The sequence below is a fragment of the Podarcis cretensis genome (assembly GCF_951804945.1).
Source record: "Podarcis cretensis genome assembly, chromosome: 2".
NCBI lineage: Eukaryota > Metazoa > Chordata > Lepidosauria > Squamata > Lacertidae > Podarcis > Podarcis cretensis.
In genome coordinates, this window is record NC_137171.1 from 1,583,613 (window position 1) to 1,602,185 (window position 18,573).

The window sequence follows — 18,573 nt, forward strand, 5'->3', positions numbered from 1 at the left end:
TAGTTGAGCTGCGCCCAGAGGACTGTGAGAGGAGACAATCCTTTCTATGAAAGTTTTGGGAGTATGTAGGCCAGTACAGATTTTGGCATGGAGTCAATACTTACTGCAGGGCCTGGATGTCCAATAGGACCCTGGATCCCAGTAGGTCCTGGGGGACCCTATAAGAAGAGAAAGAACATGAAACAGCAATGCTCTCCCTAATTATTCATTCTCTCTCTTCTAGTTTCTTTCAAAAGATCTCCTTGGTCCAGCTAATAAAGAATCTATAAGCAATCATGGCAACACAGTTTAAGGGATAATACCCTGGTCTGCCAGCCACCTGCCTCAAACTCACCGCTTCTCCTTTGTCACCCTTGCTTCCCTTTTGTCCTGGGCCACCCATCTCTCCCTGCAGAAAGAAGCAGAGCAGCATGAGAACATAAAGCGTCACCATGGGAACCATTGCTGCAGAAACCATTGTCAAGCAAAACACATGCCCACTGAGTCAAGTCTTGGCTGGAGAAACCAAGGCTGTGGAAATCATTGCTAGGGATAGCCAAGAATCTGTTGTCTGGGAAACAAAAACTGGTCCTTGTAGCTGTATGAACCCTGTGCAAGTTTCCCCTCTTCCTCCAAATTCAGGTGGAGCACAGGCTGCTTACCTTATCACCATCTTCTCCAGCAAGTCCTGGTGGTCCAGTTGGGCCCGGCAGACCCAATGGGCCTGGGATTCCATCATGGCCAGATGGGCCCATTGGGCCTCGCTCACCCTGGGAAAGGGGAGATACAAATGAGGACCGGAGGGGGGGTAGGACAGAGAATGGCACTGGGGTAAGTACATGAACAGTCTTCTTATTTTCTTCTTTGGTTATCACTTGTGGCCAAGTAAGATTGTCTTCCATGAACAGTCTTAACAGTGAGTCTGTAAGTGACCATGGAAGCCAATTCTGGATCCACATGTCCTTCCTTCATGGGGACATAAGTTTCTGGGCGGGAGCTGATCACAGTGAGGGTTTGCCTTTACCTTTATGAACAGTATCAGTAATATCACACAGAGGGCATGGAGACTAGTAGTTTACAGGGACCCTAAAACGTCTCGGGCTATGTCTGCTTCATCCGACTTTTTCATTACTTGCTCTAGTGAGCTCTATATGTAGCTTATGTAATTCACAGGGAATTGTTTGTCCTGTCCTGATGAGCATTCCACTTTGGCTTCTTTTTAAAAGTGCTGATGTTAGCAACCCATACAAGCAAATATTAACCTGTTTACCAATATAATTGGCCATTTGGAAAACTGTTTTACAACACCTTTCCCACTTTTTGACTTTGGCACCCATCTTTGCCTATAACCCCTTTTCCTTTCTTATTAACATTTTCCATTGGTAGCAGTGTGACACACCAAATCTCCATCACTGAACCTTGTTTCCTGTTTTCTTCCCCTTTGACACAACACTCAGATACACACTGAAACATCTTAATGCTCTCTTGAACTTATTTCTTCCTTTCTCCTTTTTCTGTTTTACACAGCTCAGTCAGATTTGGAGTGGCTATCAAAGAGGTCTGTGTGCACATTTGTTGTTGCCTAAGAAACCCTAAACTCCCCATCCAAAAATTCAAACAATAGCCAATTCAATGTGAGAGGAAGGAATGCATTTATGTCCAATCTTAGTCTTACTCAGACTGACTGAAACTGATGGGCACAACTAACTTGAGTCCATTAATTTCAATGGATCTATTATGAGTAGGACTTAACTGGATATTAGTTGATCACATGAAATGCTGTATGACATCAAGTGTGTTGCGACACACACACAAGGCCTGGCGAGGCTTGTCGCTATTGCTGCAAGGCCCAAGCCCTCAATATTGGGGAGGGCTCAGCCCCATCCCAACAGACTTTGGGGGCTGAATACACCTCAGCCCTATTGAGTTGGCAGGGTCAGGGGTGTGGCCTCCTGAATGGGTTGAGGCATGGGCATAGCCAAGGGGGAGCAGGGAGGGGGAGCTACCCCCCTAAATCAATAAAAATGCATAGCTAACTGAGGTTCTGCCCAACCCCCCCAAAATTCCTGACTATGCCCATGGGTTGAATCATGAACTTTTCTTTTTCAGTGACTGGTCACTGATGGCATGGGAGTGTGACTGATACATACCGGTGCCCCTTTCTCCCCTGCTGGGCCAGGAGGTCCTTGGTTGCCCCCTCGCCCGGGTAGCCCAATACCCCCAGCTGCTCCTGAGGGGCCACGTTCACCAGGGGAACCCTGTTGGAAGAGAACAAACATATATACCCATCTCCTTTTTTGGAGTCCTCACTATTCTAGGTCTCTTTCTGGAGGCAACGGTCATCTTTACCAAACCAACACAGGCTGCAATGTCACTTCCAAGCATTCCAGGTGAGACTCCTTTCTGCTGCAACAAATGCTTCCCTATCACAGCCCGTACCGTGTCAGGAAGGCTGCTCTACCTCATCAACAGTTGACACTACTGTGCCCCACAGAACACATATTTGAGGACTCCTGCCTTCCTTTTAAGCCCCAGAGGAAATGCCAGCCTACTTACTGTGGGACCTTGAGGACCAGGGGGCCCTTCAGCCCCCTTCAACCCAGTTGGTCCCTGTGGAGGAAACAAAACAAACATTTAGGGAGGGTTCAGAATTGTTCATCTTTTTGAGACCTGAAGTGAATGGATGCAGCTTCAGTGGCAGAGCACATCCTCTGTACACAGAACATCCCAGATTCCATCCCCAGCCATTTCCAGTTAGGGCTGGGAACAATCAATATAAACAATACTTAGTTAGATGGGTCCATGACCTGAATCAGTCTAAAGCATCTTCCTTTGTTTTGGTTTCCTGCAAAAATTGATTTAGAATGAAAAGTCAGATTGGTTGCAGGAAGTCTTGGGCAAGGGAGTTCCTCCTCTAGGGTCAGAGGCAAAGTATAACTAACAGACCCAAGCCAAGGTTTAGCTAACTTCACCCCAATTGTGAAAGCAGGAATGTGCCTCTAGCAGAGTAAAAACAAAATGCATTTGTATTTGTGCTTCTACTTCATTTCTAGGTTCATACACTATGGCAGGTGTTCTCCAGATGTTGTTGAGACTCCAGCTTCCATCAGTTCCAGTCAGCATGGCCAACAGTGAAGGGGGATGGGAGCTGTAGTCCAGCAACATCTGGAGGGCATTATATTGGCTATTTCTGCACTATAGGGTAAGTCTCTCACCAGAGGGTGCAGTATGCCAAAAAGGGTGACTGAAGGGTGATATGAAAGTAGCTCTAAGAAATAAAGGAAGCTGGTGGGCTAAGTGCTACACCTTCCTCAAATGTGGGCATGATCTCTATGTGTGCAGATTGCTTGAGCTTGATTTGGGGAGAGGTGTGTAGGCAGCATTTAGAAGGGGGGAGGGCTGCATTGAAAACTTCATAATTTGAGGCTCTTAGTTTAAGGAGAAAGGTGATAAATGAGACACACATAAACTTTTTGCAGGATATGCCAAAGCTGCAGCTTCTGCTCCATATCCAATGGAGTAACACCCCCCCCACACACACACACCAGTCCCTTCTCACCCATGTGACAAACACTTACAGTCTCCCCAGCAGGACCTCGAGCCCCAGTGAAGCCTTTCATTCCAGGAGGGCCATTTTTGCCTGGGATGCCACTAGGTCCAGGATCACCCTAGAAAAAAAACCTGGTTACTATGCAGGGAGAAGGAAAGAGGTACAAAATCTTGGGAGAAAAATTATGCCCTCTTTGTCCATCTGCATGGGAAATACTTCTGTCCATATTGATATGGGCTGGTCTGGTTTTCCCTCCTGTACTTTAGACCATAAAGGATATCAGATGTCTTCATGCATGTGTACTTTGCACACGTGTCTCATTGCATTGGATTTTGAAGATTTCAGGCTGCAGAAATAAATTGTTAGTTCCCATGTAGGCTTTTACCGAAATGCTGAAACTATATATTAAAAAAACCCAGATGCAGCACTTTTGCAACATACATGAAATAGATCCATTGACATTAACATGGATGTCCATGTTGGGACTACATGAAAGAACTCTGCATGAATTAACAATCCAAATTTCAACAGGGATTCTATTACAGACAGAATTTGGCAGTTTGACAATTCCTGTATTATGATGAAAACCAACAGCTCCCTCTTGAGTGTCTGTGATTTGATACCCCTCTGGTGGTCCCTGAGTAGATATACACCCTTGTTTTTATCTTCATTGCACATTTTCATCTTCAATTCCTTGTTTACAATAATGTATTAAAGAGGCAGAAGCAGTCTCTGTGTAATTTTTGTATGGATGCTTGCATGAGAGATGGAGATTTCCTAGTTGTTGATCCAAACACCAATCTAACTATAAAAATATCAGCTTTTACTGGTTTCAGATTTCCATAAATATGCAAGCTTCACCCTCACTTCCCCTTGGAACCATCCAAACAGATAACCAAATCTGGTGTTCCACTGTCTCAGAACCTCTTTTAGATTTGCAAGTGTGTGCATGTGATTGTTGGCTTTTCTTTTCCTTACTTTCCCCCCTTTCTCTAAATAAGCCTTCTTTAAATGCATTGACTTTGGTGTTGAAATGATTTTCTCTGGAATTCCTTACTAAAATCTTCCCCACATGCTGCTCTGTGCAGCAGTTGTTAAGCAACCTTCCCATGTTGTAAATATAATTCACACTCTTTTATGTTCTGTTTCCTCTGAACTTTGGGAAAGTAAATCCAAAGCTCCTTACAGTTTAGTATTTCTAGAGCTGGACCTAAAGTGAGAGGTTCCTATCTGTTTGGGATAGAAATCCTCCAAAACAGCTGGCAGCTGAGCTATCTTCAGGCTAGGATCAGAGTTTGGTGGCATCTTTGCCCAGATTCATCCTTCTCATTTTGGTGGGTGGTATTCAAAAGGGAAATTCCCCCCCACATGTGTCACAAGCAGAAAGACATTACTCCAATGGGGAGAGATGGCAGGGAGCTGCCCTCTCTATTCTTGAAGAAATTATCTTCTGCACCATGACAGGAGGTTCCTGTGTAATGTCTTTGATTAACAATTGATTGGCATGCCACCCCTAATATGCAATAGTTATTCAGGAAAGCAAAATTATGCAAGCCAAGACATTCCATGACATTTCCTTGGGTCAGAAATGCAGAAAACTCTTCAGAAAAGATGGCTGGTTTGGGACAATCCTAAATGGAGTATACCACCATTGTCTCAGCCGAGTTCCCCATTTGCAGTATGTAGGTCAGGCATAGGCAACCTTCGGCCCTCCAGATGTTTTGGCCTACAACTCCTATGATCCCTAGCTAACTGGACCAGTGGTCAGGGATGATGGGAATTGTAGTCCAAAACATCTGGAGGGCCGAAAGTTGCCTATGCCTGATGTAGGTAATAATATTGTTTTGCCTTACAGTATTGCTGCAGTGAGAAAACATAGAAGTACTCTGCACATTCTAGAGTCCTGTGGAAATACTAAACATTATTATTAAATCTGCAAAAATATCTAGCCCACCTCTGGTACCACATAAACTGCAAGGAACACAAGTGAAGCAACACTGTACACAAAAGGAAAACAGCTTTCACCCTTTTGCCATTTGACCCTCAGGAATACTTTAAAAAACTCTCAAATGTTTTGTTGATTAACTGTATTTTTTAAAAAACAAATATATTGATGCCAAACTCAATGCATCAAATCATGCCTTGGAATTTTATTTTTGTATTTTTTTCTAAACTTCCTACATCTAGTAGCGTACAAAATCTGAAATATAGCAAAACAAAAGAAAACATAGAACTAGAAAAATATAAACGGAGCAAGCTTGTATGCTCCTGCTCTGGAGGCCAGGACCCGTACCAATGAATTTAAGTTACAAGAAAGGAGATTCCTGACTAAACATTAGGGAGCTGGATGATATATAACTCTTTATTAATAGAGGAAGGGGATCAAATAAAACTTAAGAACTATGATGAAATTAAATATCAGCTCTCTGGATGATTACAATACCACCAACTTTTTGAGACATTCGGACAAGACAAAATAATAATAATAATGGTTTTGCTACTGAGCCCTCTAAATTGGAAAGAGAATTATTAAATAATAAAACCAAGATAATCTCAAAGATGTACCGACTCGTCCTTGACTGGGAAGTCAAGGAGGAGGAGGTGAAGACAGCAATGAAGACAGTAATGATTAAATGGGCCCCGGATATTGTTCATACCATTCTGATCAGCAAGTGGGAACCTCTTTGGAAAGCAAATATGAAGTCTACAACATGTTATACCATCAAGGAAAACCTAATGAAGATGCAGTTCAGATGGTATTTCACTCCATCAAAGCTTTCAAAGATGTATAAAAATGTCTCAAACAAATGCTGGCGATGTGGGGAAAGTGAAGGAAATATGTACCACATGTGGTGGACATGCAGGAAAGCCAAAGAGTTTTGGAATATTATTTATGATGAAATGAAAAAGATTTTTAAATTAACATTCATAAAAAACCAGAAGCTTTCCTGCTTGGAATCATTGGCAGAGAAAATACCAAAAAATGTAAAAGAAATTTTTCTATATGCAACAGTGGCCACCCAAATGTTAATCGCGATGAACTGGAAAGAGGAAAGGGTTCCAAAGAGATTGGAATGGCAGAATAAATTACCAGAATATGCAAAAATGGCACAATTGGCTTATCAGTTGAGAGGTAACACAAAACTATCATTTATTCAAAAATGGGACATGTTTAAGAGATATTTACAAAAATTTAACAGTGGTGTGACATCTATGGCTGCATTTGAATGACCTCTGTATAAAATAATAACAAAGAAATAAGGAAAATTGGTACGATATGTTGTAAGAATGTATTAGAAAATATCAAAAGATGGTAATAATCATACGTACATTCGATAATAGAAATTTTAAATGCACCAGGAGTTGGTGGGAAGACTATCACACATTAGTAAGAACGTTGAACAAAAGAGACTGTATAAGATTGAATCAATTTTTATTTGTATATTTACATAAGATTACTTAAACATTTTTTGTTTATATGTTTGTTTTTGTTATGTATGAAACTTAATAAAGAATGGAAAACTTTTAAAAAAAAAATAGGAATAACTTTCTGACAGTAAGAGCTGTTCAGCAGTGGACTGGGAGGTGGTGGACTCTCCTTCCCTGGAGGTTTTTGAGCAGAGGTTGGGTGGCCGTCTCCCATGGATGCTTTAGTCGAGAATCCTGCACTGCAGGGGGTTGGACTGGGTACAATTCTATGATTCTATGAAATCCCAGCCTTCATAAATTAATTTAAATTAGCAGTAGGCATTAAAAGCCTATTTCTTGTTTGTGTCAGATCTGATGTGTTAATTCACAAGTTTCTTATAGCTTGTTATTATGACACACATTTCCTGGGTGAGCACTCACCTTGGCACCTTCCCTTCCAGCAGCACCTGGCAACCCTTGTTCTCCAGGGGGACCGGGGGAGCCTGGGTGGCCTCTCTCTCCCATGGGACCAGTTTCTCCAGAGTTTCCCTGTGGTACGGAGAAGGTATACCACTTGAGAGCAGTTTGGAAGCAAAAACCAGCAGAGACTGCCTGGATGCACTGGGACAACTGGCAACGGATTTTGCTGGTTCCTAGTTCCCGGTAGGCCTCATGAGACACCAGAGTGAGAATGTATTGCACAATGCAGCAACAAGCAGGGCATGATAAAAGATTGCCCCTTCCCACCCAACCACCTCTTTCCTGCACCCGTGATTATGACGGCTGTGCATGGAGGGTTTTGCTGCTGCTGCTGTTGCTATTGTTGAAAATTATCATGGTTGACAGCCTTGGATAATTCCGTTCCTACATGAATTCTCTTACCTGTCCCCCAGCCCAAGTCATGTACATTAGTGTCCATCATCACATTTTGTGGGTATTGTTGTTAACTATGAGCTGCCTGAAGAAGTATTTCTGTTCCTGTATTCTGAACCTATTTCCAATCAATGACTATGAGTATTGATAGAGCAAGGGAGTGTGCAATTTCTCTCTAATCACTATAAATCTTGATTGTGTCTTTCCCATTTTTTCTTCTGAACTAAAAAGCCTTGACCCCTTAAAAGGAAAACAGGGAATAAATAGTTCTACCACACTCTGTTTGCAAACATCTCGCGGGGTATCTAACTATCCCCTGGTGGAGATTGATGGCTGAACTGGATAGATCTGCAGCCTACTTTATTCCAATCAAACAAGACAATTATTATCCTCTTACAGTTGTGAGAAGCTACAAGGCACTGGTGTGTATGTGTGTGTCAAACCAGAGTCCCCAACACCTTTCCTCTTGCACCTGCCGGATTCCAGTTCCTCAGACCAGGCCTTATGAATAAAGAAAGTCAGCTGACCTCCCAGCTTGAATATCTTCAGGTGATTTAACCAGACTATTGGGACACACTGACTCCTGCAGTAAATCAGTTGCTCAGTTTGAGCAACTTGTCCCTGAACAGCCAGCAGATTCCTAGCCTCCTTAAACTGATGGCTGATACCTGATCCTTCCCTGTCATTGATCAGCTTTCTAACATTCAGCTCTTTTTATCCTTATCTGCCTGTGCCTCAACTGGACCGAGCTGCAGCCTGACTCAGAGCAAGGCCAAGGCCTGACAGAATCTGCCCTCTGCACAGGATCACACAAAGGAGGTTCTAGACCCCACAGTGAAGTTCTGAACCCCTCATCTCTAGTCCACCATCTATTCTTCATCTGGTGGCTACTGATATCTTTTGTTGTTTTGACTGTGATCATGAAAACTAAAGCTTTTCTTCCTTACCTGTGGTCCCACAACTCCAGCAGGTCCTGGTGGGCCAGTTTTGCCATGAAATCCCTAACAAATAACAAATGATAATGATAATGATAATGATAATATATTTATATCCCACCCATCTGGCTGGGTTTCTCCGGCCACTCTGGGTGGTTCCCAACAGAATATTAAAAACACAAGAAAACATCAAACATTAAAAACTTCCCTAAACAGGGTTGCCTTCAGATGTCTTCTAAAAGTCAGATAGTTGTTTATTTCCTTGACATCTGATGGGAGGGCGTTCCACAGGGCGGGCGCCACTACCAAGAAGGCACCTGCGCACCTGGTCCTTCAGGGGCACAGTTACCCCATTCAGGACCAAGGAGTCCCCCACACCCGCCCACCCCATCCCCCCAAAAGAGTACTTCTGTCTTGTCAGGATTCAACTTCAATCCATTAGCTGCCATCCATCCTCCAACCGCCTCCAGACACACACACAAGACCTTCACCGCCTTCACTGGTTCTGATTTGAAAGAGAGGTAGAGCTGGGTATCATCCGCATATTGATGAACACCCAGCCCAAACCCCCTGATGATCTCTCCCAGTGGCTTCATGTAGATGTTAAAAAGCATGGGGGAGAGGACAGAACCCTGAGGCACCCCACAAGTGAGAGCCCAGGGGTCTGAACACTCATCCCCCAACACCACTTTCTGTACATGGCCCAGGAGGGAGTGGAACCACTGTATAACAGTGCCCCAAGCTCCCAGCCCCTTGGGACATACCAGAAGGATGTCATGGCCAATGGTATCAAAGCCCGCCAGAGATCATCAACCAGCGTGACCAAGGCAGTTTCAGTCCCATGGTGAGGCCTGAATCCTAATTGAAAGGGATCCAAATGGTCCGCATCCTCCAGACATGCCTGGAGTTGTTCAGCAACCACCCCCTCAATCACCTTGCCCAAGAATGGAAGATTTAAGACTGGACGATATTTGGCCATATTGGCTGGGTCCAAAGATGTATTTTTAAGAATCGGTTTAATGACCACCTCTTTCGGTGGGTCTGGGAAGGCTCCCTCACAGAGGGAAGCATTCACCACCCCGCAGAGCCCATCGCCCAGCCCTTCCCGGCTCACTTTTATGAGCCAGGATGAGCAAGGAGACAGGTGGTCAGTTTCACTCGTCCAAGCAGCCTGTCCACATCCTCAGAGGAAACAGATTGGAATTGATCCCATGAAACTGACTAGACAGGACTCTAGCATTCTCCCACCCTGGTCCTGCTCCCATGATGGAGTCTACCTCTTTCCGAATCTGAGTGACTTTATCTGTAAAAAAAACTTTGCAAAATCATTGCAGGAGATCTTGGGGTCCTTTCTAGGCCCCAAGGGCAAAGGTGGTTCTGTTAAATTGTGAACCACCTGAAAGAGTCTCCTGCTGCTGTTTTCTGCAGATACAGCTGAGGCGGTAAAGAAGGTCCTCTTTGCTGTCGCTATCGCCACTTGGTAGGCTTGTGTGCGGTCCAATTCAGAATGAGTTTCCTGCCACCGGCACTCTAGCCGTCTCAGCAATTGTTTCATCGCCCTCAGCCCTGGAGAAAACCACGGGGCTGTCTGGGCTCCATGTACTCAGAGTGTGCACTTCAGAGCCAGACAGTTGATAGCCCCGGTTAACTCCGCATTCCAATGGGTCACTAGGGAATCAGCTGAAAGGCCATCAACATGGGATAAAACATCCCCTACCACTCTCTGGAAACCATTTGGATACATTAAGTGGCAGGGGCGGGCCATCTGAATCGGTTCGCCTAAGGGGAGGGGAAATGAAGGTCAGGATCCAAAGAAATGGCACCAAGCAAGGAGTCCCATGTAGATCTCAATCATGGCCACTCATCCATTCAAAAAATGGAACATTTGCTGAGTTTGTTAAGGCACTGCCAAACAACTGCTTGATGTGCCCAGCACTACAGTTGCCTCACCATTTCCATTACTAAACAGAGGTTCAGCTGTTGCCCAATCAGCTAGCTCTGTTCACTTGGAAATGGTATCTTGTTTTCCTTTGCTCCAGCAACAAAGTGGAAGGCACTGTGGAGAGCCAGCAGTGGCATGCAAAGCCCATTAAGAGAAAAGGGTGGAGGTTCCCGTGCTGGTATAGGCAGGCCAAGAAGAGGGTTTGAGGTTACAGGGAAAGAACACTTGGAATGTATGGCCTTTGCCTAGAGCCCCCAAATGACTAGAACCAACTTTGCACTGTGCTCAAAATGATACTCACTGGCTCACCACGCTGACCTGGATGTCCCGGTAAACCATCCTTCCCAGCAGGGCCCTACAAGCAGCAGGAGTTAAAAGAAAACTCTCAGATGGCCAGGAGGGATCCTTTACCCAAGAATCCCTCCTTAGACAGCTGCAGGCACACTCCAAACACACACCAGAAAGTTTGAAAGTGTGCAAAAGGTTTGTGTCATAGGACTCGGTCTGGTCTATAACTGCCCTTCATGGTACTGCCTACAATACTTTTTGTCTTTTGGTGTGAGATTGTTGTGAAACTATGTACCCATTTCACAACGCAGCACATGTTGGACAGCCTGTGCTGAGGCAGATTAATAAAACCAATGCAATAAAGTAATAAGAACCTGTGAGAAAGATTAGCAGTTGGGAAACATTTCAAGCCTATGAAAACCAGATCATGGGTCCTTCAAAAGCAGACAAGGATTGTGCTCTTTCAAGTGCTCTGATCAAGAACATGGGAGGAGAGGGGAAGGCAGTGGAATATGAAGACAAGCCAGCTGGACCCCAGTCTAAACACCAGAGAGCAGAGATGGGAATAAGACAGCTCGGGCGGGGTTCTTTTAACTGAGATCGAATATGATCAGCCACCTGGTACTCTCCAGGAATCTTCAAAATGAACATTGCAATTTTGTGATAGAAACATGCCTCACAATTTATGTTGGTTCCCCCCTCCCCCATCTCTTTCATACAGTTAGAAGTTGCAGATAAAGTTCATTTTGTCAGAATGTATCGCCTGTGGCAACAACAAACGGGGGTGGGGGTAGATTTCAATTTGAACAAATTTCTTCAGAACTGTTGAACAGAAATTCACCTTCAAACAAATACTGACCAGAAATCAGAAGCTTAGATATCAAAAGGTAGCACTGCCGTGACCATGAACAGACACAAACCCCTGTGTTGCAAAATGTGACAATCTACAAAAATGCAAATGCAACACGCTGGCTAATAACTGTTAGTAAATATATAATCAGTATGATGTCATTCAAAATATAAAAATAAGCCATTTCAAAATAATATATATACCATACAACACATCTCACAAAATATACAAGTAACTGCAAGTTGTTATATGAATCAGAGTCAAACAAAGACGATAGACAGACAGACAGACAGACAGATAGATATAGACTGGCTTTAAAAGCATTTTTCCTATAGGAGAAGTGAGGCAGGGACTGGCTTCTTAAGATTCTTGAGGAGTACCTCCAAGAAAGAATTAGTTTCCCCCCTCCCAATACCTCAAAACCTCAAAGGCAAAAGGGAGTCATTTTGGCTGTCACCATGGGCTCCTCCCCCCTTTGCCCTCACATACTTGGGTCCTATCTTGTAAAGGACACAATATTATCTCAGGCTGTTTCCATAGCAGATGCTTAAACTGGGTTTTGCTTTCTTTGCACTTCTAATTCAAGTGTCGGCCTAAAACAGCTAGACTGTACATTTTTCTTCCACAAGACACTCTTGTGTTTGAATGCCTCATGGGACGACTACCAACACCATGTTTCTAGACAAGTAGGAACTTGGGCCTGGGGGTCCGTGGGATACTTACAGGTGGGCCCTTGGGGCCTGGGAATCCATTAGGGCCCTGTGGACCGGAGGGACCCTGAGGAAAGAGAAGGGGAAACGTGATTGTGAGAGGTTTTCTCCATCTTCCTTGTCTTGCCTTTGACCTCCTCCTGCCCATCTCTATCACTTAACCTCTTAGACCTCATTGGTGGCATTTGTATTCTTCAATTCAGCTGTTGTTCTTCCCACCCACTGCAGCATGGGTCTGTTACCTAGAGTAAAACCTCACCCTCCACAACTCTGGTGGCATCTAAGACATCATAGATTCTTCGGCCAAAGCAGGAAACTGGACTCTGCTGATATCACCCTCTCCAGGGTTCCTTCCCTTGCACTGACCTAATTCCTCAGCTTACCTTTTCCCCAACAATTCCTGGGGCTCCATCGTGGCCTGAATCACCCTGTGGGAAGAAAGCATTGTTGAGGGGTGGCAGAAAAAGATCCCAGCTTTTGATTGCAATAAATGTTGGGGACTAGCATGTAAAGTGGTCTTAGAGGAATAAGGCTGAAGAGGCAGCATTAAGAAGCTCTCATTCATTGGGGGCACAATAAGGACTAGAAATTCATGTGAGTCAAGTAATTCATCCAGATGGCTGACTTGGTGCAGAGTTCCTGCGACTATTCAATTTTGAATAGCACGTTTGAATGCTCCTCCATATCAAAATCTTACTCCCTGTGGGAAAAGCAGCAAGTTGGGGAGAGGGTTGTGGTAACTGAGTGTATGGCCTAATATTCTTGTTTTCTTTGTTCATAAATAACCTATAGAATCATAGAATTGTAGAGTTGGAAGGGCTCCCCAGGGCCATCTAGTCCAACCCCCTGCAAGGCAGGAATCTCAGCTCAAGCATCCAGAACAGGTGGCCATCCAAGACCTGCTTTAAAAACCTCCATTGAAGGAGAGTCCACCACCTTCCATCCCATGGTCAAACAGCTCTTACCGTCAAAAGGTTCTTCATTTAAATTAACATCATTTAAAAGGAAACTGCACTGTAAGCAAGAAACTGACACAGCAAAAAGAAGTCGTAATCATGGCTAAACCACCCAAAGGATGTACAAGTGATTTCAACAATAGCCTGTGGTGAAACAGTAGTCTCTAGTGAACAGCTCTGCCTCTTAGTAGTAGTGAAATTACATAACTTAGAGATTGGGCGGGGGGGGGGTTGGAGGGGAGAACAAAAGGTTTGAAGACAGCTTGGCCTCAGGGCTGTTCCTTAGAAAATATTCTAGGCAGAGTCTAAAAAGGTCCTGTTATGAGATCAGTGGAAGCCAACACATAAATTATGTAGATGAGAGTAGTGTTGTGCTCCAATGGAGAGCACTGGGCACAGGTGAACAAACAGAGGTCACAGAGAAATGTACAACATGCACAGCAAAAAGACAGACATACCTTTGGTCCTGGTTTTCCTGTGGGTCCTTGCAAACCACGTTCACCTGGAAGACCCTAGAAAGGGAGAAATGACACTAATTTCATAGCCTGGTAAATGCCACGTGGGGGCTGCGCCAGACTTTGGAGGTCCCACATGATTTAGAGTGATGAAATTGAGCAACCAGACTGGGTACTTCCAGAAGACAATATCTCTCACTGTCATTACAGCACTTGCATGCTAAACTAGGAATGCATGAGGATAACTGAGTGAATTGCAACTTTGGGGGGGGGGGTATGGCATGTCACATGATCATGACTTCATGCACAACCCCCTGCCTGAATTATGGACCAAAGTGACAGAAATAGGTTACTTGCTGCAGGAAGAGAGGTGTTAGAGCAGGGGTCAGCAAGGTTTACCTTGCCTGGGCCGGTTCACTCCAGCGGAGATCCCTCCGTGGGCCGGATCACGAGTGCGCCCACAATTTCCAGCATCTGTGCAGACATGTTTTTAAGAGTCTGCACATGCGCAGGTGCAATTTTTGGCACCAAGGAAGCGAGTCCCCATGCCGTGCTGCACCGGCTTAGCACCGCAAGCCGGGACTCGCTGAGTGGGCGGCTCATGGGTTAAACGACTCCCGTGGGCTGCTTGTGACCCATGGGCCTTAGAGCGCCTGTGTTAGAGTGTAAGGATTGCAGGCAGATGTGCACAAAAGGCAAGGTTTCTCCTTTCAGAACTGGTATCTGCACCAGAACAGAAATGAAATGACATCCAAATCCAAAGTGAAGTAACATTTCAAGATTTTAAAGTAATCTTTTTGAATGTTATGTTTGTGTGTTCAAATTTCACACTGAAAGTAGACTTAGAAGTTCTTTTAAAGAATCGTAGTGGGTTTTAAGGTAATAATGGTATTAACTCACCAAATTCAACTTTACTTAGAGTCAGTTTGGAGGAAGCTGGAGGAAGTGCCAATTAATTTGATAAATCAAATATTTTACACACTATCACTTACCCCCCCCCCAAAAAAAAAACCACTCTAAAAGCTTCCATAATTGAAAAAATGAAGACTGGGAAGAAAATTCAAATGAGAATATAAATTCAAATACTCATGAGCAAATTCAAATCAGGAGGATTTGATTTAGAATTTCAGCTCTATAGTAGACAGCCCCCAATAACATCTACATTCATTAGAACACCATGGCTCCAAGTGGATGGATGGATGGGAAATGTTGACTGGTTATGTTAGTGCAATTTTAGATGAGCATCAAACTTTAGAGCATGGTGAAAAATGACAGCAAAGTAATTTTTTGTTAGTGTCTATGTATTTGAAATTACGGTAAGCAGCCGCCTCCTCCACCCCCAGCTCCACATCAGCACAGGGAAGTGTCTGAGTCAATCCTACACAGCCCCTGAGTTCTTGGTTGCAGAGACCTTTGCTAAGCTTACAGGATGAAGTTGTTCTGCCTATTCTTGAACCTGGTCCCCTCAGCTCTCTTACATGTGGGCATTGTAAGGTCCCCAATTCAGAGGAGGCAGCTCGGGCAATCTGCCTTTCCTTCATCCTCCTTATATTGAGCTCTCAGGAATTCTAAGACTACCTTTTGCTCTCTAGAGGGCAAAGAAAGATGGTATAAGTATCTGATATGATATATGAGGGGTGGAAAGGGTGCTGAAGGCCCCTGAACTTGAAAGAGGCAGTGGGGCAGCCACTCCTGAAACAACTCTTCCTGGATTCAGAGGTTTCTTCCATGTCCTGCCTGGTTGGCCACTCTCCTTCTGGGGGCAAAGTGCTTGAGAAAAGGGCAGGCAGTCCGGCTGCAGGCCTTTTTCAGGGAAACTGATTGTCAGAACTCATTTCAATCTGGATTCAGGTCTGTTTTTTACCCTGATGACCTTCTCCAGGAAAGATGGCAGGGGTGTCCCTGTCAAGACTCCTAACTCAGCTGCTTTTGATACTGTTGGTAAGGTATTCTCCTGGATTGTATCCATGGCCTGCAACACAGAAGCACTGTCTCCCATTGGCTTGACTCTCACTTGCCAGGGAAGCCAGGCAGTTGCAGAGTCACGTTCAGCGTTGGTGCCTCAGTCCCTTGGCAGCTGAACGGAGGGCGCTGTAAGCCACTATCTTATCCTGAAGGCTGTTTAACAACTACATGGCCACTTGAGAAGGTCACCTGCTATCCTGTTCAGTTGCCTGCACTGTTTTAAATGAAGGATTTTAATTGTATTTTTCTTATTCTATCTTTATTTGTAGCAGTACATTTACTGCATTTTGATTCTGTAATTTCTGTAAATTGCTGGGGGTTACACAGAATATTCATTTCTTCTGAATAAATATCACAGAAAATGGAAGTAACCATATTTAGCTCTGGTCCTTGCCATTACCCATCACATTTTAAAAAGTTCTTTTTATTTTAATGATTTCTAGGCCACCCTCCTAGTAAAAGCACTCTCATGGCAGCTTACATTAGTAGAATAAAACCAAAGATAAGTGCTATAGTATTAAAGTTAAAACATTTCATAAGACAGCTTTTATAAAATTAATTGAAACAGGCAATAAGAACAATGTGAAATCAACAGTTTAAAACCAGCAGCAATATAAAACACTAATAAAGCTCAGCATCTTAATTAAAAGCAGCTCAGAATAAATGGCTTTTCAAGACCAATTTAAAAGCCAGCACTGAAGGGGCCCAACATCTTTCTGTCCCACTTTTCTTATCAGTATTTTCACATCATTGTAATTGGTTTTTTCAGTAAGTAATTGTATGTTCAGGTGGCGTGGGTCAGGAATACAGGTGCTTAAATACAGGAAATTGGCCAACATGGATCTGTATCAATTGAATGATCGATCAATAGATAGAGATAGAGATAGAGATAGAGATAGAGATAGCTAGAGCGCTCCAGTGGAGTAAAATGACAGGCCTTTGAAGTGGTGTCCCTCCCTTGCCCCCATTTGTGGAATGCTCTCCCGGGGGAAACTTGCCTGGCACCACAATATGTTTTTAGGCATTAGTCCAATACATTTTTATTCCCTCAGGCATTCAGTAGCTTAGTTGGTCTCTGCTGTGGTGCTCATCTTTTTTTAAAAAAAATAAATGTATTTTCATTAAAGATTTTCTTGATTTACAAAGGTATGTGTGATGTCTCTCTCTCGTATTTCCCCCCCCCATGTAATTTTTTTTTTTTTTACCAATCGGTTTCATTTGTTGAGATATTAGGAAGAATAGGGGGAAAGAGGTGGAGGGGGAAAAGATGAGTGGGGGTGGGGTCGGGTGGTGATGTTTCCATTTTACTTAATATAAGTGGGGTTTTGTGTCAGCATTGCTTGTGCAGGTTCTCTGCTGTTCACTTGTGTTCCTTTAGTGGTGAGAGAGGTTGGGGTTGGCCTAGGGTGTGGCTGTTCATTTGTGGTTGGCTGTGGTGGTCTTTGTTTTCATGTGTGAGTAGGATGGGTGCGTGTTTTGGATCAGGTTAGCCATAATGAGTTGTATGCTGTTGGCGGATTTTTGTCATTGTCTTGTTGGGCTATGTATATGATAAAGGGGAGTCATACCGGGGTGAAGGCTGTTAGTTTCTGTTTGTGCCACTGTGCAGTGCTTTGAGTCACAAGACTCTGTTTACATTCCAGAGACATTCCAGACTGTTGGAAGTCTCACGGAAGACAGGAGACGGATGTGATGTTTACTGGTTTCCTGTTCCTTTGTGTTCCAGTTGCTCTCTGCTTTCACAGAGAGAGCATGTTTATTCCTTTTCTGTCTGTGTAGTTAGAAATAAAATGCTCTTTGCAATGTAGCTCATACTATCTCGGCTCCTTCCCTGCGTGCTGGATACTCTGCATAATAGGGGAACGTGCTTGGAGCCTCATCAAAGGCTCAGGTCATTAATTATGTCGGAGGACTCGACCGACCGGAAGAGTCGCTCGGTCGAACGCAAGTCCAACAAAGGCATCTTCTTCTATTTGTCCCCATGTCAGTTTCAGTTTATTGGTTAATTTTTCTAGTAAGGCTGTTTCCTATACTTAGAGCTCCACTGGGTTGTGGGGGGGGGAGGGAGGGAGGCTGTGGCTCCCTCGGTAGGCGTGCCGGACACCCCGGTTTCCCTCTGGCGGTGGTGCTGGCAGCAGTGGAGGCAGAAGTGGTGGGGTGTGGGCTCCTTTCTCTCCTTCCCCTCCTGCTTCCGTGCTGGCTCTGAGGTCCTCCTGAACTCGGAGCTCCGGGTGGATGGGTGCCCTTGGTCCTGGTTTGGTCAAGGTCAGGGGGTGGGGCTTGCTGTTTGCTCCGGGTGCCACCAGTTCCTCTCTGGTAATGGTGCTGGTAACAACACCAGTGGTGCTGGCAGCAGCAGTTCCAGCAGCCCAGGAGCCAGCCAGGTAGCTTTGTAGGTTCTGGCTGGCTTCAGGACCTGCCCGTTGCCGTGGCGTCCGCCATGCTGCCTTAACCGGAAGTCCCCTGGTGCTAATCTTTTAGTGAGGTGGGGTAGGTCTTGTTCAATGCATTGTGTTGTTGGATGAACATATTATGATTTTTGAATTGTTCACTGTTTCAAATTGTCTGGTTTTAAAGCTATTTTTTTCTGTTTATATTTTATCTTGTTATGCTGCTTTGAGACCTTTTTGTACAAAGCAACTAAAAGAGGTTAATAACAATA

At 44.3% G+C, this 18,573-nt stretch overlaps 1 protein-coding gene across 7 annotated transcripts in view; it reads right to left on the bottom strand.

The window, feature by feature from the left end:
• COL5A3 (collagen type V alpha 3 chain) overlaps positions 1-18,573 on the bottom strand; it is a 142,441-nt gene that overhangs the window by 25,764 nt on the left and 98,104 nt on the right. For all 7 annotated transcript variants that reach the window (XM_079967786.1, XM_079967785.1, XM_079967789.1 and 4 more), the window contains 12 exons: positions 13,950-14,003; positions 12,919-12,963; positions 12,549-12,602; positions 10,989-11,042; positions 8,758-8,811; positions 7,379-7,486; positions 3,558-3,647; positions 2,536-2,589; positions 2,130-2,237; positions 642-749; positions 335-388; positions 105-158 (listed from right to left, as the gene is read on the bottom strand). In XM_079967786.1, the coding sequence (XP_079823912.1) occupies positions 105-158; positions 335-388; positions 642-749; positions 2,130-2,237; positions 2,536-2,589; positions 3,558-3,647; positions 7,379-7,486; positions 8,758-8,811; positions 10,989-11,042; positions 12,549-12,602; positions 12,919-12,963; positions 13,950-14,003 (837 nt within the window). The remainder of the gene's footprint in view (positions 1-104; positions 159-334; positions 389-641; positions 750-2,129; positions 2,238-2,535; positions 2,590-3,557; positions 3,648-7,378; positions 7,487-8,757; positions 8,812-10,988; positions 11,043-12,548; positions 12,603-12,918; positions 12,964-13,949; positions 14,004-18,573) is intronic.